Source organism: Pagrus pagrus (genome assembly GCF_965226575.1).
Source record: "Pagrus pagrus genome assembly, chromosome: 24".
NCBI lineage: Eukaryota > Metazoa > Chordata > Actinopteri > Spariformes > Sparidae > Pagrus > Pagrus pagrus.
Window position 1 is genome coordinate 19500361 of NC_140206.1, and position 26051 is coordinate 19526411.

The window sequence follows — 26051 nt, forward strand, 5'->3', positions numbered from 1 at the left end:
CTGCCATCTACAAAAGTTCTCTGACGACTCTGCTATCGTCGGCCTCATCAGGGACGGGGACGACAGAGCCTACAGAGAACTTATTCAGGACTTTGTGGACTGGTGCCAGCGGAACCACCTCCAGCTCAACGCCGGGAAGACCAAAGACCTGGTGGTGGATTTCCGCAGGCGCAAACAACCCTGCATTCAGGTGAACATCCTGGGAACGGACATTGAGATGGTGACGTCTTACAAGTACCTGGGAGTTCTGATCACACTGCAGCAGCATACAAGAAAGGTCAGAGCAGACTCCATCTGCTGAGGAAGCTCAGGTCCTTTGGAGTGCAGGGAGCACTCCTGAGGACTTTCTATGACTCTGTGGTGGCATCAGCCCTTTTCTATGGTGTAGTCTGCTGGAGCGGCAGCATCTCAGCAGCAGATAGGAAGAGACTTGATAAACTTATCAAGAAGGCCAGCTCCATCCTGGGATGCCCTCTTGACCCAGTGCAGGTGGTGGGAGAGAGCAGGATGATGGATAAGCTGTCATGGCTGCTGGTGAAGGAGTCCCACCCCCTGCAGGACACTATCACAGCACTGGGCAGCTCCTTCAGCAACAGACTGATACAACCAGCACTGCTCCAAGTAGACCTCACTGTGCACTGTGCAATACAAAACTCTGCACATATCCACACACTTTCTGGTTTGCACAAATTGGACAATTTTTTATACCCATATTTATTATTTATTGTTTGTAAATAAAAAATACCAAACTGTTTATACTTACACTGTCCATATTATAAATACTATGACATATTGTAAATACCAAGTTCATATTGTAGATACTATGTATATACAAGTTAAATTCTATTTCTTATCTCTTATTATATTGTTTATTTTTTACTTTTTATTATTGTTTAAGTGTGATACTGTCCTTTGGCTGCTGTGACTAAGAAATTTCCCCATTTGCGGGACAAATAAAGGAATTCTGATTCTGATTCTGATTTCCCGGAAAAAAGATTTTTCAAGTAAGTTTCCTACCCAGGAATGGTTGAAGTTGGATTAATATTATGGCAAACATGGTTTCACTTGTTCTTTAATTCATTTTTGTCAAAACTCGTTTATGGCAGTTTTGAATGTTTCTAAGTGAGAAAAGTATCTTTTTGCACTGTGAAGTAGAGTAAACTGTATTTCACTGAAAAAAGTTTTTTCAAGGAAATTTCCTACACAGGAATGGTTGAAATTGGATAAATATTATAGCAAACATGGTTTTGCCATATTTATCCTCGAAATTTCCTTGAAAAACCTTTTTTCAGTGAAATACAGCTTAATCTACTTCACTACTTTCACGACGCTTCTCTCCCTATCAAAATTGCCATGAGCGATTTTTTATCAGATAAGTGAAACCATGTTTGCCATAATATTTATCCAACTTCAATCATTCCTGGGAATGAAACTTCCTTGAAAACCCTTTTTTCAGTGAAATATACCTTAATCTACATCACAGTGCAAAAAGACACTTATTTCACTGAGAAAAGTTTTAATTTGCAATATGCGAGTTTTGACCGAAAATGAATTAATGAACAAGTGAAGCCATGTTTGCCATAATATTTATCCAACTTCAATCATTCCTGGGAATGAAACTTCCTTGAAAACCCTTTTTTCAGTGAAATACACCTTAATCTACATCACAGTGCAAAAAGACGCTTATTTCACTGAGAAAAGTTTTAATTTGCAATATGCGAGTTTTGACCGAAAATGAATTAATGAACAAGTGAAACCATGTTTGCCATAATATTTATCCAACTTCAACCATTCCTGGGTAGGAAACTTACTTGAAAACGCTTTTTTCAGTGAAATACAGCTAAATCATTTTCACAATGCAAAAAGACGCTTCTCTCCCTTAGAAACACTCAAAATTAAGTGAGTTTTGACTGAAAATTAAAGAACAACTGAAACCATGTTTGCCATAATATTTATCCAACTTCAATCATTCCTGGGAATGAAACTTCCTTGAAAACCCTTTTTTCAGTGAAATACACCTTAATCTACATCACAGTGCAAAAAGACGCTTATTTCACTGAGAAAAGTTTTAATTTGCAATATGCGAGTTTTGACCGAAAATGAATTAATGAACAAGTGAAACCATGTTTGCCATAATATTTATCCAACTTCAATCATTCCTGGGAATGAAACTTCCTTGAAAACCCTTTTTTCAGTGAAATACACCTTAATCTACATCACAGTGCAAAAAGACGCTTATTTCACTGAGAAAAGTTTTAATTTGCAATATGCGAGTTTTGACCGAAAATGAATTAATGAACAAGTGAAACCATGTTTGCCATAATATTTATCCAACTTCAACCATTCCTGGGTAGGAAACTTACTTGAAAACGCTTTTTTCAGTGACATACAGCTAAATCATTTTCACAATGCAAAAAGACGCTTCTCTCCCTTAGAAACACTCAAAATTAAGTGAGTTTTGACTGAAAATTAAAGAACAACTGAAACCATGTTTGCCATAATATTAATCCAACTACAATCATACTAAAGACGTTCTCTGATAAATCTGCAAGTTAGAATAGTTTGTAACTGAAGTCAGCCTGTAAAAATGGACTAGTGAGTAGATGAGTCTCCGTGGTCGATGATGTTTAATGTGTGTGACAACTTCTGTAGTCTCATTTAGCCACTTGTTTACAACCGTCGTTTTTTAAGACACGTATGTGCTTTATGATGAAATTGTGGGAAATTTAATGATGTATTTTATGTTGTAGAAAAACATTTGTAAATATGTTGAGCCTGTGTTAACCACAGACCTTATTTCAGGCATTCAATCAAAAAACAATTAAAAAACTCAGACTTTGAGATAGATAGATAGATAGATAGATAGATAGATAGATAAATCTATATATCTCTAGATCTACATAGAGATAGATATATCTTTAACAAGTGTCTTTCACTCCCAATTAGTCATTGCCCCTCCCCCTTCTGTATGCGTACATGTGCTCCCTGTCTCACTCAAACACACATGCACACAAACACTCCAGAACAAGGCCCACAAATTACGCTGTGTAATCGTATCAAAGTTGTATCAACATTAGATAGATAGATAGATAGATAGATAGATAGATAGATAGATAGATAGATAGATAGACCCTGGAATGGTTTCACTTGTTCTGTAATTCAATTTCGGTCAAATTTTTGAGCATCGCTCAGCAAAATAAGCGTCTTTTTGCACAGTGGAGTAGATTGGAAATCGTACTTCCTACAATATGGGACCTTTAAGACTGGGACCAGAACCAACCAATGCTTGACATAAAGGCCACATTTAAATCAAGAAATTGCACAGACACAGTGTTGCTGATGCAGTTTTTTTATATTTTGCTGGTTTCTACTCTACAAACTACACTAAGATAACATAGTTATATATGGAGTAAACATGCAAGATGCTATACAACAAACCAAGACAACATTTTACCAAAACACATTTCAAGTAACTCCCTGGAAGGTGCTTTATTATTCTCTCTCAAACATTCTCCAAACATTCATAAAGAGGTTAGAATAATCAAGCACCTCCTGGTCTTTTACAACTACTCAAACTGTGTGCAGCTGCTGTGTTGTCAAGGTTTCATTACAAGTGAAAAAAGTCACCCTCTTTTTTTAAAATCTCTCCCACTTTCCATCTTCCTTTCCCAAAATATCGACTGATTTTCTCCCATTTTCCTTTTCCACATGAATTCCACAGGTTAAAACCTTGGACTATGTCACAATACAAAAACAAGGCCCTTATTTACAACAACTGCACACCATGTGTCATTATTTATGTACATCGGTGCATTAGGACTGTTAAAGGTGAGAATGACAGGATGTCTGTGCAATGGGCTGCAGTCACATACATGATGTTTTTGTGTTCGCTTAGCATGAGGGACACAAAATGAAATAGATAAAGAGATGAGTAAGAAAATCTGTGTTCATGGTGATGTTTTGGGGGATCAAATTCTGTGTTTGATTATTTCTTCAGGGATGTGGACTGGGCAGTGAAATGTCTGTTTTCATAGCTTCATTTGAAGGAATATCATGACACAAAACAAATGTTTCAGGGATGATCATGGTCATGATCATGTGGTGAAGAAATATTGATTTGTTGTAAATGTCCTGGTGTTCCTTTAAATTGTGATGATAACAAAGCTAGTGGTGTTTTACTTCCTGGAATGTATTAGTCCCCTGATTGACTTCATCAATATATACACACTTTCTACAAATAGGAATAAATACAACTTACACTGCTGTCGCATGAGCACATTTTGATGTTGAGATGTTTCCTCCACTGCTTGGTTTAAGGTTATAGGATGCATTTATGACAAAATATTATCTACATTAAAGGTGCAATATGTAAGAATTGGCCACCTGTCAAATTCATACTAACTTGACTTAAAATATACTAACCAATATTTGTAACCACTAATTGTAACTACAATTAGCTAGTTCAAATATCGTGGCAGTTAGTGGTCCAGACTAGGAGCTCTGAGAACCCAGGGAGTGTTGGTGTTTACCCTAGAGCATGGCTAAGACCCGGGGAGACCTGATGGGCCAGGCCGGGTTTGGACAAAAATTTAGAAATGAGACAGCAAGAAGACTGGGAATTCAATGTGCACCGAGCCGCACTCTAGCTTGCACTGCTAGCACAAGAGCTTTGGACTGTGAGAGCTGGCTAGCTGGTTAGCTACTTCAGTAGATATCTCTGCAACCCAATACATAGGTATCATAATGTCAACACATAAAAATGTTGTTGATAATTTGCATATGAATATGCTTTTTGTTGATAATTTTAATACTTTTTAAAAATGTTTTCACTAAAATCTTACATTTTTCACCTTTAATAATTAGTGTCAATGTATTCATATTTTTTTAAATTTAAATTTTAAATTTTTTGATAAATTCGTTGGCTTTTGGGGTAAAAAAACAAAACGAAAAACCTTCAGTTTGAGGGAAACTGAGGTTTTCAGGCGACAGCAGTGAAACATAAACAACACTGTATTACAGTTAAAAGACACAAACAGATCATGTCAAAGTTTTACAATTCATGAAACAGCATGTACAACTGCACATCATCCTCAATGCCAAAACACAACATACAATTCTTTTTTTTTCTTTGCATAAATTATTATGCTCTTTTTTGATGCTCAGAATATATTATAAGTAGTATTTTTGAGTTTTTTTGTAAACATTATTTATAAAAACAAGACATTAAACTGATCTTAAAAACAAGTTTTTTTTGGTTGCATAAATTAAATATGCTCTTTTTCGATGCTGCAAATATATTACATATACAATTTTTAATTCCATAAAAATACTTAGATGTCATGTTTCCCCAACCTCTGGCAGGCCCCCTTTAAAGGTCCCTTGATATGAAAAATATGGTTGCCCCCCAAAATGATGCAGAATTCTGGTCAGAAATTGGATGTGAAAAACTAGCTTAACCTCAGAGACAGATTTAAAAAGTGGAAAAAATAAAACATTACATATTTTGTTGGGACTCTTAACTGCAGACACAGTACACAACTGTTAAGTGAGCAGTCCAAACCCAGGCTGGCTCTTAGCAATGGTGAATTTGTCAAGCTTGTACTGCTATGCCCATCCATGGGCAAAACAGAGGGACAGATAAATCCTGACCCTCCATCCAGTTTATGATTAGTTAAAAGTGTGGTTTCAGGCCAGCCCTGATCTAAACAAAAAGTGTGTAATTTGTTGACGAGTTACTTTTTCAGGTTTATAGTGGCATTAGTGGACTTAACGTGCAAGGCCAAATTGGTCTTATCTGACCACTGTAAGTGGAAGGCACTTTAAAAGGCACTGCTTTCTTTTAAAAAGGATATGCTTACACATTTTGCTCACACCTGCATGACCTGCACCTGCAGGCAACACATGCCGCATTCAATAAACAAATCATTTTGATAACTAATTAATAACTTAGGTCAGTTATTGAGCAAATATGTCAGACATTCTTTGGTTCCTGCTCAGCCTCAGGGAAACTGACAGTCTTTTTTTTTTTTTTGTAAACTGTTTTCTGACCTTTTCTAAACAAAACAATTTATTAAATTAAAAAGAAATACGATGTAGTACTGTACATTTAGAGTTTGGTTGTAAAATATACGAACCGTGTGCTAACATTACCTAGATTCCCACAGTTTAGGTCAATCATGTCTCTCCAAATATGTATTTATGATCATGAGTTGTTAAAGGTGCAAGGTGTCTCTGTGTGATTCAACATTAAAACCACACTTCTCATAAAGAGGATGTTGCTTTCCCCAATGCAACAATATTTTTTTTTTGGAGAAAAAGTGAGGACAAAGCCTGAAGTAGCTAATAATTGTATTAACTCTGTCCTGACATGGCAATGGTCTGACTCATTTATGGTGACAAATTATTTCTATTAAAATGCTGCAAATTCCATCTGTAAGTTACTGTATATTGTCAAGAGGTTCTTTAATTAAGCCCCTATGTTTCAAATGCAATGTATCTGCAAAATACTATTCATGAATTTAAACTAAGTATTCTTCACGATTGTTTAATTAGCTATATTGGAATGCATAAAAATGGGAATTCCAATAAGGCGATCCCTTCAAAATGAAGTATACTCAAGTGTAGCAGAGTCTGTTTAAGCAGAGAAGTGAAGCACCATGTTACATACAGGCAGTAAACCAGTTATGGAGGATGGAAGGACAGCAGTGTCTGAAGTCTTGAAGCTCTCTAAAAGACATGATGTAGATTCTGTTCCTGTGGTTCATATGAAGCCTGCTGAGTCCAGGAATCAGGAGGCTTCTTGCTTTGTAGGGGCCAGAGATGAGAAGTCATGGAGGAGAGGCCAGGCTGTGTCAGAAAAACTCTGAGACTCCATCTGGTTTTGATTCTCTGAGGAGAGGAGATGCACTCAGTTAATGCCAGGAGTTTTTTTGACATAAAAAGATCACAGCAATTGTATATGTATATACATATAAACAGCTCTGGAACAAGCTAAGAGACATTAAGAGACCACTGCAAATTTTTCTGAAATCAGCATCTCTACATGTATGACAGCCATTCCATTCCAGTGTCTGTTGAATTCCAACACAAGCACACCTCATTCGACTTAATGAGGTACTGATTAGGTGATCACCTGTACCCAAATCTTATCTATTAAAGTAAAAAAAACACTGCTGTGGTCATCACTATCCTCTTGCAATTGGACCAGCTGGATGGCAAAAACAGTGCTAGTAGTACCTCAAAAGTAATTGGAATCAAAAAATAACTATTGACCATGCCAAAAGAGTTGAAAAAAAAAGTTTTGAGTGAGGAAAAGAGGGGTTCAATTCTGGCTTGACTGATACAGTGAGCATCAGGTTGCGTCCATCCTTAACATTTCTAAGACGGCGGTTCATAAGAACAAGGTCAAGCAGCAGACACTGAGGACATCAAAGCTACAGACCAGCAGAGGGCGAAAACGACTCTCCACTGACCGGGATGACCGTCAACTCATTCGAATGTCACTCAGCAACTGTAGGATGACATCAAGTGACCTACAAAAAGAATGGCAAATGGCAGCTGGGGTGAAGTGCACGGTGAAAACGGTTCGAAACATGCTCCTAGGGGCAGGGCTTAAGTCATGTAAAGCTAGAAATAAGCCCTTCATCAATGAGAAGCAAAGAGGAACCAGGCTGAGGTTTGCAGAAGACCATAAGGATTGGACCATAGAGGACTAGAGTAAGGTCATCTTCTCTGATGAGTGCAATTTTCAGCTTTGCCAAATACTTGGTCGTCGAATGGTTAGACGGAGACCTGGAGAGGCCTGCAAGCCCCAGTGTCTCGCACCCACTGTGAAATTTGGTGGAGGACCGGTGATGATCTGGGGGTGCTTCAGCAAGGCTGGAATCGGGCAGATTCGTGTTTGCAAAGGATGCATAAATCAAGCCACATATAAGGTTACCCTGGAAGAAAACTTGCTTCCTTCTGCTCTGACAATGTTCCCCAACTCTGAGGATTGGTTTTTCCAGCAGGACAAAACTCGATGCCACACAGCTAATCAAGGTGTGGATGAAGGACCACCAGATCAAGACCCTGTCATGGCCAGCCTAATCTCCAGACCTGAACCCCATTGAAACTGTTCATTTTACTCAAACACATACCTTTAAATAGTAACATCAGAGAAACTGATAATTAATTATTTTAATTATTAGTAATTTTGCATTGGTCTCTTTTTTTTTTTCCAGAGCTGTGCACACACACACACATATATATATATATATATATATATATATATATATATATATATATATATATATATATATATATATATATATATATATATGTGTGTGTGTGTGTATGTGTGTGTGTGTGTGTGTGTAATTTTACCTGCGGTCAAAGTTGGGCCCAGTTGTCTGGTTGCTGTGTGCGTCAGCTGTGTATCGGACTGTCTCAATGTGGGAATGGCCTCCCGACTGTAGCCTCTCCCCTTCTGATGTGACTAAACTCTCCTCCAGTGGAGCTCCTTCATTGTAAAAGAGCAGGCTGCGGGAACGGACTGCAACACACAAACACACTAATTTCATTCCCATGTCATCTCAGCTGCATGACTCAAATTCATTCATTTCCCGGGCTCCTGGAAAAGGCGCACTCATTAATCAAGGGAAATGTCCAAATATTGTCTTTTTCTAAGTTTATAAGTTTTCTAAGTTTGGACGTTTGGTTGGACAAAACAAGACACTTGAAGACGTAACTTTGGACTCTGTTTATGGCAGATATAGTTAATTGTTAGTTGCAGCCCCAGTTTTAAGAACTTGTAACTTCTGAATTTGTAACTTTTCCATACCCTTATGGGGATTGCAATTAGCGAGCATGTATTTAAAGGGAATTCTTTCCCCCTTTATTAAACATAAAACAAGTGAGATATGTCTATAGTTACTGGCCCCATTTTAGTGAAATGCAGTATAGATATCTCTAGTGCAATAGTCTCATAAAATTCCCTCTTGACCAACATTTTGTACTTTGAAAATGACTGAAACTTGCCATTGATGCAAAGAATAAACAGTGATCATTTTAGTGCCCTATGACTTTTACTGACAAAACCATCTTTCCAGAATTACCACCTTTACACAAGAAGTACCATTCCACTTCACCACTGGATGCTCCTGCAAAATTGTGTCACAGGAAACTTGGTTTGCATGTGGAGAGGTGAGTCCTGGCATTAAAATGGCTAAATCCCAGCAAAAGAAAAGGTACTAGCTACTAGCTTGTTTAAATTTGTGCTGTAAGCAAACATGTTAATGTTAGAGTTATTGGCCACTTTCAGCGTGTAGGTTAATAACTTGGAGGTTGTCATCATTGTTTCATGTAGCGATGGGGATTTTTAAAACAGTTCTCGCTAGGGATGTAGCGATACCAAAAACTCACAGTCCGATATCATAGCGATAATAATCCATGATATGATATTTATCACAATATCAGTGACACACAGGTATCAAAAAAGTAACATTTCAAGTGTCAATATTCAGTATTTATTATCCATATAAAATTTGTTTTTACTTTTCACTTGAGGTACTTCTGCTTTCCTTCTATAGTAAAATATAAAAAGCAGAGGACCAGAAGAGAGGCCGAAGGGGTCGGTGTGGTGGTGTGAAGAGGTTGGAGTGTTACTGCCACTCAAGTACTGCCAAAACCAGACATTACCAGTGCTACTGTGTGTCAACAGTTTGAGTCAAGCATCGAAAACAAGTGGGTCTTATGAGAACTCAGGTGGGACCCATAGTAATGGACAGCTGTCTTCTTCAGCAGTGTGATTGCTCCCTCAGCTGGTTACAGTCAGGAAGACTTTTTCCCATACCACTCAGAGGATGGTTTTTGGCAAAAAGGAGTGCTAGTTAACATGATGACAGCCTAACTTATAGTTTCAAAAGGGCTCTCCTAAGAGTAAGTGTTAAGGAAAGTGAAGTTATAGGGCAATTGAATGCAACAAGGAATGAAAGTCGGCCTACTTTTGTCCTCTCTACAAGCTGTCTTTGCAAGAAACACAAAATAAAAATAAAACACTTTTTGATCAGTGGGATTGATTTGGGCTTTTCAGTCTATTATCATGGCAAGTTGTTTTTCTAATTGTGATGTCTCTCCTTTTCCTATTGCTATAACTATTGCTACAGCTGTTCTACAAGTATTGAATCCAACATGTTCACTTTAATTCAGGGTTGATGAAGGGTACTCTGGGTAATGTATTAGAAACACAGAAGCAAAGTCTAAGGGCACATTAAAAAACTTGAATGGGGTTTTGAATGTACTTGTATGACTTAATTTCTATAATCGTGTTGCATAATAGGTAGACCTACCTATAGACCTACCCTGACTGGTGGTATAGTGGTCCGCTGACGGAAGAGGAGGAGAGGAGGAGGGATGAGAGGAAGCGGAGGATGAGGGCAAAGAGGAGGTGTCGGTGAGGAGGGAGAGGGGCGAGAGGCAGGGAGAGAAGGAGCCCAACACTAGTACGAAACACACAGCCATCATCTGCACAGAGGGGAACAAAACCCTCACATTAATAAATAATCATAAAGGAAAACTGCACAGTCCTGGAGACAACATGGTTTATAGCTGAGGGTTATTCTTTTAGAATAGAGCTCATTCATAGGGCTTCAATAAAGAGCTGGAACAAGACTAATTTATGACAAAAAGTGTTTCCCTTGAATGTAACATTTGATGATGAGACTGTCCAGAGGTAAATAAAGTGACCTTAAGGGGAGACACTACAGGTGAAAAAATGTTCTTTCAGACTAGTGGAAAAAAAAACATCCAAAAATACACATTTAGGAGTTTATTTTAGTTCAGATTTCTTTTCTGTCCAAACCACGTATATTTAATATGATAGCATGATTTACGTATGTTAACATAAAACATCTTAAATAAATTGTGATACAAGAAATATTTGTCTTAATTTCATCAATGAAATCAACTGGGGAAGTGATACCTATCAGTTTTTTGATTTGGGTTTTTGTTTTTGTTTTACCCTTTTCACCTGTATTGTAAACAGGGTACAGTCAACAGTATTTTCAAATTTATGGAATAATAAGATCACTTTATCATGTAAACAAAAAGGAACAAGAATTTTGAACCTGGCTTCATCTAATGTTCACATTTCTGTTATGGAAATGTATGCCAAATAACAGTCCAAAAATGTATGATAATTGTCTTAATGCAAATAGACAGCTGGAGAAGTTTCGGGGTGGTATTAATAAGTTAAAATTTTTACCAATATCCAAATGTATGTCCATAAAGAGTTTTCCAAAAAACAACCAAAATATATTTACCATGAGGCACGTCCCTGTTTGAGTTGAGGCCATTTTACAAGATCGGGGGACAACTTTCCCTGAAATCAATGATTGAAGCTTCTGGAGCTGCTGTAGAAGAGACCTAAAGACACATGGAGAAAAAGCGCAAGAAAGGCAGAGTACATTATTTCACAGGTAGAGAAAGCAGGGGATGACTGTAGGCAACACATTGGTTGAGGATCTTTTCTTTTCCTGAATTGAGCCACTAAGACAACACTTGCCCTCTCACAGATTTTGTCTTAATTCAAGTAAATAATAACAGTTGGTTAAACTGAGCCTTAGAGCCTTTGTTGGAGTTAGACTGTGAGGATTTGTGCAGAGCCTAAGAGGAAAAGTTGCTAGGTAAATCCTTGGGCCCACATATCCTGCTGCCACCAAGTGCATACTCTTTTGCTAATGTCCATGCATGTAATTTCTCTTTCCATGTATGGTTCTCAATATTGAGTCCGATTGTACATTAAAGAAACCTCAGTCCACTTGATTTCCTGCTGTTTCGTCCATTAGCCAGAGTAAGCAAACAGTAATGTAGGGTTGGGCAGAGCAAACCAGTAAAACCACTGGAATACAGTATATCAGTGTGATCTGGAGAGCAGGGTTCTGATGGTATGAGCTGTCAGTAGATGTGAGGACACACTCTAACCACTAAGTGGAGACAGAGAACGAGTTACTGCTGAACACACTGCCCTTGGGAAGTCAGTCACTCACTTATTACATTACAAACTAAACCAGACAAAAAACTGGTCGATCAGTCAGTTAGTCTGTATATCTAGTGTTTCACATTCCCATGTGGCGTCTCACGTGCACCAGAATGTAGCATTGGACTACCAGCTGTCAGCTGTAATAAACTTCTATGGGATGATACTGACCAGCATCACTCACACAGGACTTTGATGTGAAACCGCAGTGATTTACTGCTAAATTATTGCTGCTTTAAATGTACTCCCCATGGTCATGCTGGTTGACTGGGTGCACAGTTGTTTGTGTAAATATTCAGCACATGATTTTAACATTTTGTCAATCTAACCCAATACTATGCTTTAAGTTTTTGTGAGGTGTGTTTTTTTATTTTTTTACTTTTAGGAAAGCTATTCCAGCACTTTCCCCCTGCTTACAGTGTTTGCGGTAAGATAGGCTAATCAAATAGTGAACCTCTATCTGCACTGGACACACACTGATGAAATTATCATCAATTTTCATAAATAAATCGCAAATAAATATCTGTTCCATCTGTTAAGTCCATGTTTGAGTCAAGACTTTTTAATACATATTTTAGGTAACACTTCATATTAACCGTCATTGATAAATGGGGTCAGCATATCACAAGAGTAATTGCTATAGCAAAAGAGAGAGCAGGTAAAATTATGCAGATTGCAAAAGAAAACATGTCTTTATTTTAATCCATTAAAATGAACATAAAATAAAATAAAGGCATTGTAAAGTTGTTTATTAGTCTGTGAGCTAATGTGCCTGTTAAACTGCTAACAAGCTATGCCTGTGCTAAAAAGTGGCAAAGAAAACCATTTTGCAAGCAGATTGACTTAGGCTAGCATAAAATAAATAAAAAATACCTTCATCTTGATAATGACATAATCACATTACATAACATAACACATGTTACCCATGTTACATTACATTTCTTTTCATTGGATGAACACAGCTCTCAAATATAATTAAAACTAGGGCTACCAAGCAATTAAAATGTTTTATCCAAACATTTAAAAACTTTGTGATTAATTAATCATAATTAATCGCACATACCAATATTTGCCGTAAGCATTTAAAAATATAAAAATGTTTGTTGGTAGATGATCAATGAATAAATGGACATTTTAAGGATTTTTAGGAGGTGATATTTAAAGCTATTGCTATCACTGCTAATATCGATGCTTTTTGTATCTGTGCTAATATCCATGCTTTTGCTATCCATGCTCATGATGTTAATCATGCTGAAACAGCAGTCTGGTAGCAATGGTAAGACATCGGACTATTAACCACAGCTCTCGGTTTGAGAGAGAATGTTAACCGTTAGACATGACGAAACACTGGCTGGAGTGGGACTTTTCTATTCAGTAGGCCTATGCTCAGCAGTGTTATCTGCCTCATCAGGTTTACAAAGCTGCTGTGAGGAACGTGAAGGGAACATGTACAGTGACGTGAGGTCAAGGGATGTCTTAGAACATGATTAATATGCGTTAATTTTTTTTTACGCATTATTGAGGTGCAGCCCGCCCTTCGGACATCCATCCTGTGCTCTCTCTCCCACGGAGACACTCTGGCAGCGAAGAGAGTTGCTTCAGCGGAGTGACAGTATAATCACAATACAAGCAAAGGTAACAACCCCCCGTTATTAGCACCGCCGCTAAGCGCCGGAGGAGAAGCAAGTAAAATGCAATACTTCCAAGCAAACCGATCACATTCCTTGAGATCCACGTCACACCAACATGTATGTATGTATACGTATGTATATAAAACTCATTAACTTCATGCCCTCTGCAGGTCTGCAGCTGTACGCTGAAAGACAATAATATCAAAAATTACCCTGATTGTAACTGACAGTGAATGGACCATCAACTCATCAACAGTTCTGCACAATGAACAGGTGATAAAAAATATATGAAGCTATAAACTTATAGTCACTCAGTGACATAGGCTGAAATAAAATTTCTCCTATTCTGCACGTTATCTAAGAGAATGAATTACATAACATGAAAGTATTGTGTTTATTTGTTTTCAGGAAGGTTGTTTTGTTTTTGCAAATAAACTCCTCACAAATTAGAGGTCCTTTTATCGATTTATTTTACACAAAGGTATCAAATTCAAACCGTTGCTGCTGTTTTATCCTTCTGCCATCGGAACCACTGTTTCTCATTACTCCAGTTTATGTGCGTAAACATGGGTCAGAGTTTCCATGAAGGGCCGCACTTCTCCTGTCAAGTTTGTTTTTTATAAATCTCAAACTTTGCTTAGAAAAAAGGGGACACCCTCTTTTGTGCATATGCAACATTTATAAATGAGGCCCCTGAGTGCTGTGTGTATTTGCCTGGACAAGACGAGAAGAGGGGGCAGGCAGTGTGTAACTTTGGAGGTAAGCTACAGTATAGGCTGCCCACCCAGTCATGAGTTAGAAGAGATAATACTGGTATATTCTGCTCTAGTTTTCCATTAGATACATTTTGTCTTCTTAAATTTAGATTGGGTGGGCAAGGAGCACTTTTGCTCCGCCGGCCCAATTTATTAATGATTATTATTAATAAGTGTTACCATATTTAATGCAACATGAAGATAGAGTTAAGATAACTCTAAAGCGGCAACTATTGTTTATCTTCATTGTTGATTAATCTGTTCATCATTTTCTTGATTAATTGTTTAGTTGTTTGGTCAAAAAAAATGTCGACCAGTGTTTCCCAAAGCCCCAAGATGACATCCTAAAATGTCTGTGTTTATTCCACAACCCAAAACGTATTTAGCTTACTAGAGTTGTATACTTGTACAAATAATAAACCCTTAGCACTAACCTAGGTCTGTCTGAATCAAGGTGGACATGCAGGACAGAGAAACCATTGCATGGAGAAGGAAATGATCATTAATAATTGTATTTGGGGCCTTTTTAAAAACTAGCATCTTAAATTTATTTTATTGCTTAAAAAACTTTTTTGGACTTGAGTGAGTGTGCTGACTCATGTTTGCCACTTTGTGCCAACTCATTGTTCCTCCATGTGGTGGTGTAACATTTTCATCAGTGTGAGTGTGTGAGTGTTTGTGTGGTGGGAAGGGAGGGGGTTGCCTTCCATGATGAAAGCTCCTGTTCAGTCACAGCTTTAATAACAGGCTGAGGCCGCCACAGACAGACAGATGTAGAAACAGACCCCCCCAACCCTCACTCCTCAATCTTACCACACCCACCCACCGATCCATCCACCCACTGACTCCAGGATAATAGCAGATTGGTTTCATATTGTTAGTCTACACTCAAATACATTTCTCTGTAGACTCCTTTAATTCTCTCAGCATAACACACTGCACAAAAACTGTGGACCCCATAGATTTTTACATACAGAGCATAAGTACTAATATGTATAAACTACAGTTGAGTACATTTGTCCTTTGACAACTACATGATTGCAGCTCAGTCAAAGTTTTCCTGTTTGCAGCACATCACCACAGATAATTCATCTTTCAGCTGATCAAGCCGCACCCTTCGACATCTTGTTGCTGCTTTTATTGATGATTGTCCAAACACTGTTACAGGAATGTTAGGTCTGTTATATTGGAATTGGGACCCAGCATTAGAGCTTCAGTCTGTTCAGAGACACAACAACAAGACAACACTAATAACCCTGTGTGTGTATGTGAGCCTCACCTGTTGGCAGTCTCCAGGTTTTCTACTTTTCTCCACAGGTCGCTGTTTTCTGATGTGTAGCTCTCGACCCTGATACAGACAGACACACAAACAGACACAAACTTCTGTCAGTAGCTTTGATTTTACAATTTCTTTCCATTGATAATGCAGACAGGTTTAGACCATTGTGAGCTAAGTGAGGATGATCCAGCCCAAAAATAATATCACAATCTATTTAATCGCAATTACAATCCACAATCTAAATTGCAATCTTTTTTCTCAAATTTGACATGCTCTTTTGACTATAGCCTGACTTAAACTGTCCATGTATATCTCCATTTGCGGCATGGAAACACAATATCGCATGACATCCTCATCCACTTTGCTGCTAGCTATAACTCATGTTGCATTATCTACAATTCGTCACTCCTTCCTTGGGTGACAAATTGTAGATTGTTGATAATCAGAATCAGAATCAGAAATACTTAATTGATCCCCGAGGGGAAATTGCTTGCATTGCAGCTGCCCCCATTCAAAGTCCAGAAATTTGTAGAAAAAAATTAAAATAAAATAATAATAATAATAATAATAATAATAATAATACAAACTATATATAAGCAAGAACAACAAAAACAGAACAAAATTACAAGAAATCTACATTCAACCATAATAATGCATCCTTCACGTTAGCATACAGCAAGTCTAGGGTCCTCTCCTCTCTGGTAGGACAGCTCACATACTGTGTGAAGTTGGGCAGTGCTGTATCCATGGTGACGTGCTTGAAGTCACCCGAGATAGCAATGAATGCACTCGGGTGTTGAGTCTGTAACTGGGCTATGGCGGAGTGGATGACATCACACGCCGACGTCGGGTTGGCAGAGGGAGGAATGTAAACATTCACCACAACAACATGTGAAAACTCCCAAGGCAGATAATATGGCCGGAGTCCAACGGCAAACAGTTCAATGTCCGGGCATCGGATACGCTCTTTGACGGTAATATAAGCAGGACTGCACCACCTGTTGCTAACTAGAACGGCAAGCCCCCCTCCTTTACGCTTACCGCTCCTGGTGCGGTTCCTGTCGGCCATAACAGTCTCATAGCCCTCGATGGAAACGTTGTTGTCAAGAATGTCCTGGTGCAGCCATGTCTCAGTAACGCACAGTAAACTACACTCCAGTACTCCCTCTGACTCCTGGCTAGCGACGTTAGCTCCTCCATCTTATTAGCCAGCAATCTCACGTTGCCCATGATGAGAGAGAGACACAGCTTATAACTCCTCTTCTCTGTAAGCCTCCGAAAAACAGTGATTTACTCTTATTTTAAATAATATCACTCGTTAAGGTGTGTAAAGTGGCCACAGGGCCTCAGAACTCTTTCCCAGAATCCTCGGATTCACTGTGGGCCCTTTTCAGCAAAATCACGTTTGATCCATGGAACACTGGTGCACCAGCCTGAATTTCCACCAGTGACTGAAACAATTGTAATAAAGGTTGAGTCATCAATACAGGGCATTGCACTATGCGTAAAGACCTGCAGAAAATGACCCACCCACTTCTGTTCAAACTTCAGGTCAATGATAACTTTATTTTTTGGTCCTAGCTTCAAGTGTCAAACCAAATGAATGAATGATTCAAAATGTGGCACTCAAACTGGAACAAAATTGGTTTCATGTTGGTGGAAAAAGGGTATGTGTGTGAATTAGTCCTATGTAAATAAGTGTTTGAGCACTGGTTGGGTCTCTAGGCATTTAATGAAGCTGACAGGTGCTGTCTGCTGTGAGCACTGGACTTAACTGGAACTTGGAGGTGAAAGATGGGAGTCAACAGGGGCCAAAGTAACAATGTTTTATCAATCTGACCTAATCCAGGCACTCTTTTTTTTCTCCATCCAACTATCAAGCTAATTTTATGATAAAGTTTCTGGATTCACAGATAAAACTGAGATCCAAGGGTTGTGATTCTTGCAGCTGGTTTGACTATTTCACAAAAGACTAGCCAGTATGTATCAATTTTACGCAACTTTAAATGTATGGATTTGTTTGATTAGTAATGAATATGCAATTATTCTTCTTAAGATAATGAGTTATTATTAGCATTACTGCTGCACTGATCCGCCTGTCAATCTCGCGCTCCATCCTTCCCTCACTCGTGAACAAGACCCCAAGATACTCCTCCACTTGAGGCAGGAACTCTCCCCCAACCCGGAGGGAGTAAGCCACCGGTCGAGAACCATGGCCTCAGATTTGGAGGTGCTGATTCTCATCCCAACTGCTTCACACTCGGCTGCAAACCACCCCAGGACATGCTGAAGGTCCTGGCTCGAAGGAGCCAACAAGATAACATCGTCTGCGAAAAGCTGCACCAAAAGTTAATGTGGTTTATTCTTGGCAAGACCCATTCTCCACCCAAGTTTCATGGAAATAACTTCAATAGTTTTTGTGTAATCTTGTTTACAAACCAACAAACCAACAAGCGGACACGGGTGAAAAAATAACCTCCTTGGAAAAGGTAATAATTATTCAGAAGCTCCACATTTCAAGAACTAGACCATTTATTTACTTGACAGATGTGGTGCCATGTTTTTTTTTTTTTATCACAGTGTCTTTACTAACTAAAACATTTGAGATATTTAAAATAAATTGTGACATGTAAGTTATCCTATAGATCATTTGAGCCTAAAGAATTCAGGGATGAGAATGCTAGCCTCCCAACTGTGTCTTCCACTAATCTCCTACTAATCCTATTGACCTTGATTTTCCAATGAACATTGTATCAATCTTGTACTTATTTATAATCCTCCTGACCTCCTCCTGTGTTGGGTTTCAATATGGCTCATTCATACACATTCCTTTCAGTGAATTGTCCTGCTGTTTTATTTCTGAGGGATCCTCTGATAATCCTGTCCTCTTGTCCCAAAAAGAAACGTAAACACAAAGAGTCAAAGGACATATGCTTTTACACACCTCCTCTTTCTTCTCTCAAGTATTGATTCGGTTAAAAGAACTTGCATGAGGACACATACTGCAAATGGGATTAAGAGAACAGTTTGTTACCACATGTGCACTCTTTTGGTATTTATCAACTGACTGCATTAGTTTACTTTCTGCAATGATAGCAACGTAAAAGCAAGTCCACATTTTCACCTCTCTTTCACCCTTGTAAAGGACTCTTTGAATGTGACACATGTGTTCAGCAGGTTATTGGAGGTCTGCCATAGCAAGGAATGGCCAGAATTACAAATGATGAAAAGACAAACAAAGATGAAATACATTCTGTATGCTTTATATGTTCACCTGGACTTTTGAACCTGACCCCAAAAAACCTGTGAGTTTGCTGGTGTGCTGCCTCAAGTTTAATCCCCTACAGAGCTCTGTCTGTTACCACACTCAGATCCAAAGTAGTTAGAAAAAAAACTCTAAATACAAAAATTGCATTCAAGTTCACTTCAGCATCACACAGCTATATCTATTCTTTCGTTTGCCAGTTGCATTTTTCCTGTCTTCTCCGTGCCAGCATATAAATAGCACAATTATGTATAAAAAGGCCTGTGGTTAGGTTCAACTCAGGGGAAACATCGCAAGCCAACTTGGCTGCTTTCTGGACCAAATCCAACATTATTAGATACGTTGTTAGATTGCTTGGAGAAGTGGAAGTAAAAGTAATTTTTTGCAATGTAACCGCCACTCATTTCCAACAGATAGTGATTATTTTAGCAGTACAAAACCATTCCATGATTTATTTCAGACTCAATGAGAAGTTACATTTTAGAAAAAAACAACTTAACTGAAAAACATTGAAGGTAAATTATGAGATTGCTAAACAATATCTCCCAAGGTGGATTTTGATAAGAAACATCCAGTCATCAAGCTTCAAGGATAAGTCTACTATTTTATATTTTTCTATTCAATATTGTCAACAAATCCCATAAAAAGATCAAAACCAACAAGGAACTGATCTTACTAACAAGTAAAGCCTGATATATCTTATTTGGCTGTGCCACAGAGCTCCATTATTCCTCAACACATCAATGGGTAGCACTGTTGCACTGTGTGATATTATGATGAACATGGGCACTGTAGTTTATTATGAGACAAGTTACACATAGGCTGTCCTGCTGCTGTAAACACTCACTAGACAACTGAATGTGTATCAATCCACATCTTAAAAAAGTCCAGCCCAATAAGACGGGGCCCGTGGGCTGAATTTGGCCCTTTAACAACCTCATTCCAGCCCTTTGATGATTTTTGTCAGTAGGCTCATTAGCCCATTTATTGGCAATGTCTGTTGCGAGGTACAAAAATACTCTTTAGTTTTAACCCAGGCTGTTAGAGAAGAGAGACTTTACGATAACCAAACTGACATCTACATCTAAGATTTAAAAGCAACATTGTTTTTTCCTAAACTTTTGTAATGTTTCTTTTTCAATTGTGAAAACTAATAAACAAAGCAGAGGGAAAAAAAATAATTTAAAAAATTTATGTATCCATTCTACCACATTGATTCTGAACTTCAGGTTAGACGTAGGTCATTTGCACTTCACTTTTTTCAAATTTGGTCCTTCTTAAGGGCTGTCCATACCAAGAATCAGAACCATACCCATAAATATAACGATGTTAGCATCCACACAATGACAACATTCTATAAGCAGCAGCACCAAGCATGCGCTGCATGCTCCAGCTGCAGGGTTTCCCGCAGCGCTTTCCTGTTAAGGCAGCCGCCTTAACAACAAAGGGCTGCCGCCTTCAAAAAAAAAAAAAAAAAATCTATATACTAGCGATATTCGCCGTGTTACTCTGTCATGTTTTCTCCCTTTCATTCCGAACCGTGTCCGACACTAGTCTTCCTTCTCTGCAGAACGTATTAAAATAATAACAATAAAAATAAAATAAACTTTTTAAAATGGGCCTATGCGTCCGAATGCCTCTGAATCGCGCGATGCGTCTGAACAGCGGCATTTGACGTTTGCACGTGATTTTCTCTCGCAATGTACACAGCCAAATGGAGCGACGAAGCCGGCCTACTTCACCCTCTGCATACTTCAGAGACCCCGTCAGCACCAAAGATCATTTGGCAGTATGTCTCAGGTGAAATTGTGTTTTTTATTTGTGATTTCCAGCCTAATATACATTACATCAGCATTTAATACACTGGAAAAAAATACCCAAGACTGAGTTACTAGAGTGACCATCAAAAAAGTGTCTCTTAGGACTTCCGGTTATGGCGTCTACCTGAGCAGCAGCAGGATTTTAAACACTGACCTACTGGGCCCATATCTGCACTTCCATCACGACAGAGTCACCAAACTGCCAGCGCTTGCTCCAATATTGCCTAAACTTTAGTTTATTATTCAAAAATGCCAAACATAAAACTAAACCGAGGAAAACGGGAGAAGTTGTAGCAACCATACGTTTATTGAGAGCGGACTTTTCTACTCAAATACGAGAAGTCATATCTTCCAACCAAGAAATAAAAGATGCAATTGCCGCTTTCTCTGAGAGGATGACCACGGCCGAGACCCGCATCAGCAAAGCTGAAGACGACATCTCCTTGCTGGCTAGCGAGGAATCATCCCTTCAAGGAAGGTTCACGGGCTCACACTGAAACTGGATGATCTGGAAAACAGACAGAGAAGAGTCGCAACTTCGCTGAGCGGCCTTTGTTTGCTCTTAGCGATGGCGGTACAAAATAACTAACCCCCCAAAAATTACTCATTGGAAAGCTGTATAACCACTGAATCTTTCCATAACTTTTTTGATCAAATTAAGATTCCCTCACTTGGCGTAGAAGCTAAAACTGTGTTGGATTCCCCAATTACAAGAAATAAACTGTCTGATGCAATTGACAAAATGAAAGGGGGAAAGGCCCCAGGCCCGGATAGGATTCCAATTGATGTGTATAAAAATGTTAAAGATAAATTAATATCTCCCCTATTCGATATGTTGGTGGATAGCTTTCAAGCAGGTGAACTTCCCCCATCCCTGTGTAATGCTCTCATAATTTTATTAGTAAAACCTGGGAAACCAACAAAATTTGAGTCATACTGACCAATTTCACTAATAAATTCTGATGATAAGATATTAGCGAAAGTGTTGGCACGCAGGCTGGAAAAATACCTGCCTCTTCTCATCGATCCTGATCAAAATGGGTTTGTTAAGGGATGTCAAGCTTTCCATTGTGTCCGTCGAGTCCTAAATATTATTCATGCAAAGTCAGATCATCCAGATACAGCACTACTGTGTCTGGATGCAGAAAAAGCCTTTGATCGGGTTGAACATTGCTATCTCCACGAAGTGCTTTCTCATTTTGGTTTTGGCAATTACTTCTCCACTTGGAGTAAAAGATTATATAACAACTCCGTAGCTTCGGTGGCAACTAACAATGTAATATCAGAAGGATTTATCTTTGCCAGGGGCACGCGCCAAGGCTGCCCCCTTTCCCCACTCTTATTTGTGCTTGCGATAGAGCCATTGGCAATTGCCATTAGGAGCATCCAAAATATTATTGGTATAAATATATATAATATGGAGAATAAAATTGGACTCTTTGCGGATGATATTATTGTGTTGTTATCCCATCTGGAACAGTCATTACCCAATCTGCTTGACACTATTAATACGTTCGGCAATCTATCGGGATATAAAATTAATAAATCAAAATCTGCTATCCTGTTCCTTAAGCTCTCAGACAGATTAAATCCACCTATTCAAACACCATTCAAAGTGGTTTCAGATAACTTCACTTACCTGGGCATAAAAAATTCTCCTAAAATTGATAATCATCTAGTACCTGCAAATTATGATCCTGTGATCGACTCAGTGACAGAATTAATTAATACATGGTCAATGTTACCAATTTCCATGATAGGCAGTATAAAAATTCTCAAGATGAACGTTCTCCCAAAATTTCTTTACCTATTCCAGTCGATTCATCTCAGTCCTCCTACTCATTTTTTTGCAAGAAGGAAAAGCATGTTTTCTAAGTTTATCTGGAACAATAGAAGGGCAAGACTTATCTGCTTGCTTTATCTCTCCTATGAAAGAGTAGGTCTGAGACTTCCGAACCTTCAGTAGGCGGCCCAACTTTCTACTGCCTCCTGCTGGAACACCACTAGGAACACCACTATCCTGGGTAAGCACTGAGATCTCCTCTGCCTCTCAACTCATATTTGTACTCACCTAACTAAAAGATCTTAAAAAACATACGTACATATCCCAGTTTTCTCCGATATGGGGAAATAGTTACTTCACACCAGGTAAGAGCGATATGGGCTTTAAAATCTGGGCTGATAAAGGCATATGTAAGATTGCAGACCAATTCGATAAAAATACTCATGTCTTTTGAAGATTTGCGACAGAAATATGACATCCAATCCAATTCTTAAAATATCTAAAGATCAAAAGTTTCATATTTAAGACACAGACATCTGTATCCATACCTTCTCTCACCTCTGTGGAAGAAATAACAGTAAACCTAACAGCCCCTAAGAGGGGCCTGATTTCACACTTTAACGGAATAATTGTGGGTGGGTCCCAAATCTCCCAGGAAAATAAAGTGGCATGGAGCGAGGACTTAAACAATGTTATCTCAGTGGAAGAATGGCAGAAGATCTGCCTTCAAGCCCAAACACAATCCATAAACATACATTTTAAATTAATCAAATTTAAGTGGTAAATGAGAATATTTATAGCACCAACTTTAATAACTTTGATCCCAATATCCCAGATGTGTGTGTTAAATGTGGGACAAATGTACTCTTCTTCATTGCTTATGGAACTGCCCGTTTATCCAGACTTTCTGGCTGGACGTTCTGGATATTCTTTATCATGTCACAGATGTGAAATCTTTACTATGCCCCAAGCAATGTATCGTTGGAATTTTTCCTGAAAACTGTCAACTAAGCAAGGATGATAGGAAAATGACTGTATACTGCTTATTACAAGCAAAATACACCATAGCTAAAACTTGGAGATCTGTTACCAAACCGAGTATACAGGTGTGGCTAGCCGGACTGTCAAACTCGCTTGCCCTTGAAAAACTCACATTTATGAGTAAGGGTAAATTGTCTACCTTTGATAGAATTTGGAGGTTTATATCATTTTTAGAAGGAGAGAAAGCCCAAGAAACCTTCCTGTTTAAATGTAACATTTCATTTTCATTTGCATTTGTTTATTTTTCTTTCATTGTATGTCTATTTCCTTTTTGTAACATGCTGATATAAACTTTAGACCACAAAGAGGAACATTTATAAGTTATAATGCTCTGTCAAAAACCTTTATAGGAAGATGCCTTGCCACTACCCTGCACCTTGCCTGTTCTTTGCTTGTTTGTTTGTTTCTATTTGTGTAATATATATAAAAAAATTCAAAAAAATATTTGAGTGTCTCTTAAATACCATCAGTTAGTTTACATAGAAGAGATAGGCTACAATTAGAAACAAATATTGTAAGCAATCCTGCGACATTATTTTTCAGGAAGATGTAACCCTAATCCGAAATGAAGCTGATAGGTTGGCCGTGTAAATTCAGATGGATTATGCTGGCATGTTTCTATTGTTTATCAAATTGATGTGAAAGTGATCCCAACAATATTGTTCCACGTTGTCGTTGTCATTATAGTTGTGGTGTGGACTCCGCCAGCGTTTTTAATAATCTGGAAATCTGCTTTGACTGCTTGGGCTAGACTATTCTAATAATATGGCCACTTATATACTCCAATATGGTTACTTTAATGCCATTTGAGGGTACAATAATGAGAAAGAAAAAGGATACACAGATACAAAGGTAAACAAAAGGGAGTGGAAAAGGAATGGAAAAAATAGGGACAAAGAATTTTTCAGTGCCTTACTTTTTCTCCAGACATTCCACATACTCCTTCTTCTTCCTCCGACTCTCTTGAGCTGAGATCTAGGTAGAAAAACAGAAAAGTATCAGTGGTCTAAGACTTTTTTTCCAAGTAAATGTAACATTTGTGTAGTGATCTGTATTTAACAAACCTTACTTCGTGTTAGGCACCCAAAGACATTTGCTCAGGCAGAGCCGAGATGCAATGCTTTGAATTCTGTTTATGCATCAGTAATTTCGGTTTCAGCATCAGCAGCATCATTTCGAGAAAAATGCCACTATTCAACTGTTTTTTTTAGATCTGTTTTCCTCTCAGACGAGAAGGCAGTCTGAGTCACTGATTCTGTAAATGCCCAATGGTTTCAGTGAACTTCAGTCAATCTGTGAGCAAAAACAAAATAATATACGTTTGTGTTTACCTTATTTTTGATTTTCCGCCGGACTCTCTTCAGTGCCTTCTCTTCACTCTTTGTGAGAGGAAGTTTGTTTGGTACTGGATAACCCTCAGCGACCAGGGTCCTCTTCTCTTCTTCTGTCAGCATGAGGGGTCCTGAACCCTGCAGCTTCTGCACAGTGAAAGAAACTCTACATCAATATATTTACAACCATTACCAACACTTTATGTTAAACTGAACCCTCGGGTCACTGACTCATCAGCTTTTCCTTTCTACTTCTACATGTTGAACTAATTCACAAAAGAGACTATTGACAAAAATAGCGAATTTACAGCTTCACCACAATTCTGTAGAAACATTTAATCATAAGGCATTACTTTGTGGCATTAGTAGAAATGATTCAGACCAAAGCTGCTGAATCAGACGGACAATAGCCAGAGACTAAATTATGAAATTTCAGTGAATAGGCCCCATTGTATCAGCCCATTATTGGAGTGATTTAACCCCATGATGACAGTTCACAAACCAAAAGTCCACCCTATTCACACAATACTCCGTAAACATACTACTGCATACTAGTTTCTTTTTACCCCTAATTTTGGACCTTACCTTGCCTCTGCCCTTTGTGTTTTCCTTGCCATGCTGATTGATTTCCTAGGTACCGAACCTGCCTTCAGTGAAGACTGTCTTTCTGGAAAACCTGGGTCTACGTCTGGTGTCTCTTATTCTTGTCAATAACGTTTGTAACAAGGGCACATGCAAAATGGCAACAGGCTCCCCCAAATACCTCAACCTAGAAAAGCTTAAAAAAAAGTACAATTCAACTAAAAATCCAAAACATATTTTCCCTCCTACCTGTAGTGCCATTTATCCATCGATATTGTTTTGGTGTGAGTTGCAGTGTTTAGGAAATAACGGTGTAGAGATGTCTGCTTTCTCTTGAACATAATGACACTAAATAGCACTCTGCTTAAGCACCAAAAACTACATTTGAAAAACTCAACAGCAATGTCTCTTTCCAGGAACCCTGAGCCGGTTACATTAATCCACAGACCTTGTGAGCAGATTCATGTAGGAATTATTTTCTTTCCATATGACTGTGCAGGGGGAAGTGTCTATCTACTAAGTGACAAGAGGCTAGCTAACTAAGCTAC

The 26051-nt window shown here is 38.4% G+C and overlaps 1 protein-coding gene across 2 annotated transcripts in view; it reads right to left on the reverse strand.

The window, feature by feature from the left end:
• Window positions 1–3233: 3233 nt before the first annotated feature.
• The window catches only part of creb3l1 (cAMP responsive element binding protein 3-like 1), a 72034-nt gene continuing 49216 nt past the window's right edge, over window positions 3234–26051 (reverse strand). The window contains exons 7-13 of one of the 2 annotated variants that reach the window (XM_084347537.1): window positions 24922–25068; window positions 24507–24565; window positions 15682–15750; window positions 11301–11403; window positions 10341–10503; window positions 8365–8533; window positions 3234–6888 (exon numbers count right to left, since the gene is read on the reverse strand). In XM_084347537.1, coding sequence (XP_084203663.1) covers window positions 6852–6888; window positions 8365–8533; window positions 10341–10503; window positions 11301–11403; window positions 15682–15750; window positions 24507–24565; window positions 24922–25068 — 747 coding nt within the window. In that variant the 3' untranslated portion in view covers window positions 3234–6851. Of the gene's footprint in view, window positions 6889–8364; window positions 8534–10328; window positions 10504–11300; window positions 11404–15681; window positions 15751–24506; window positions 24566–24921; window positions 25069–26051 lie in introns of both variants that reach the window. The other variant, XM_084347536.1, reaches the window with a different exon arrangement.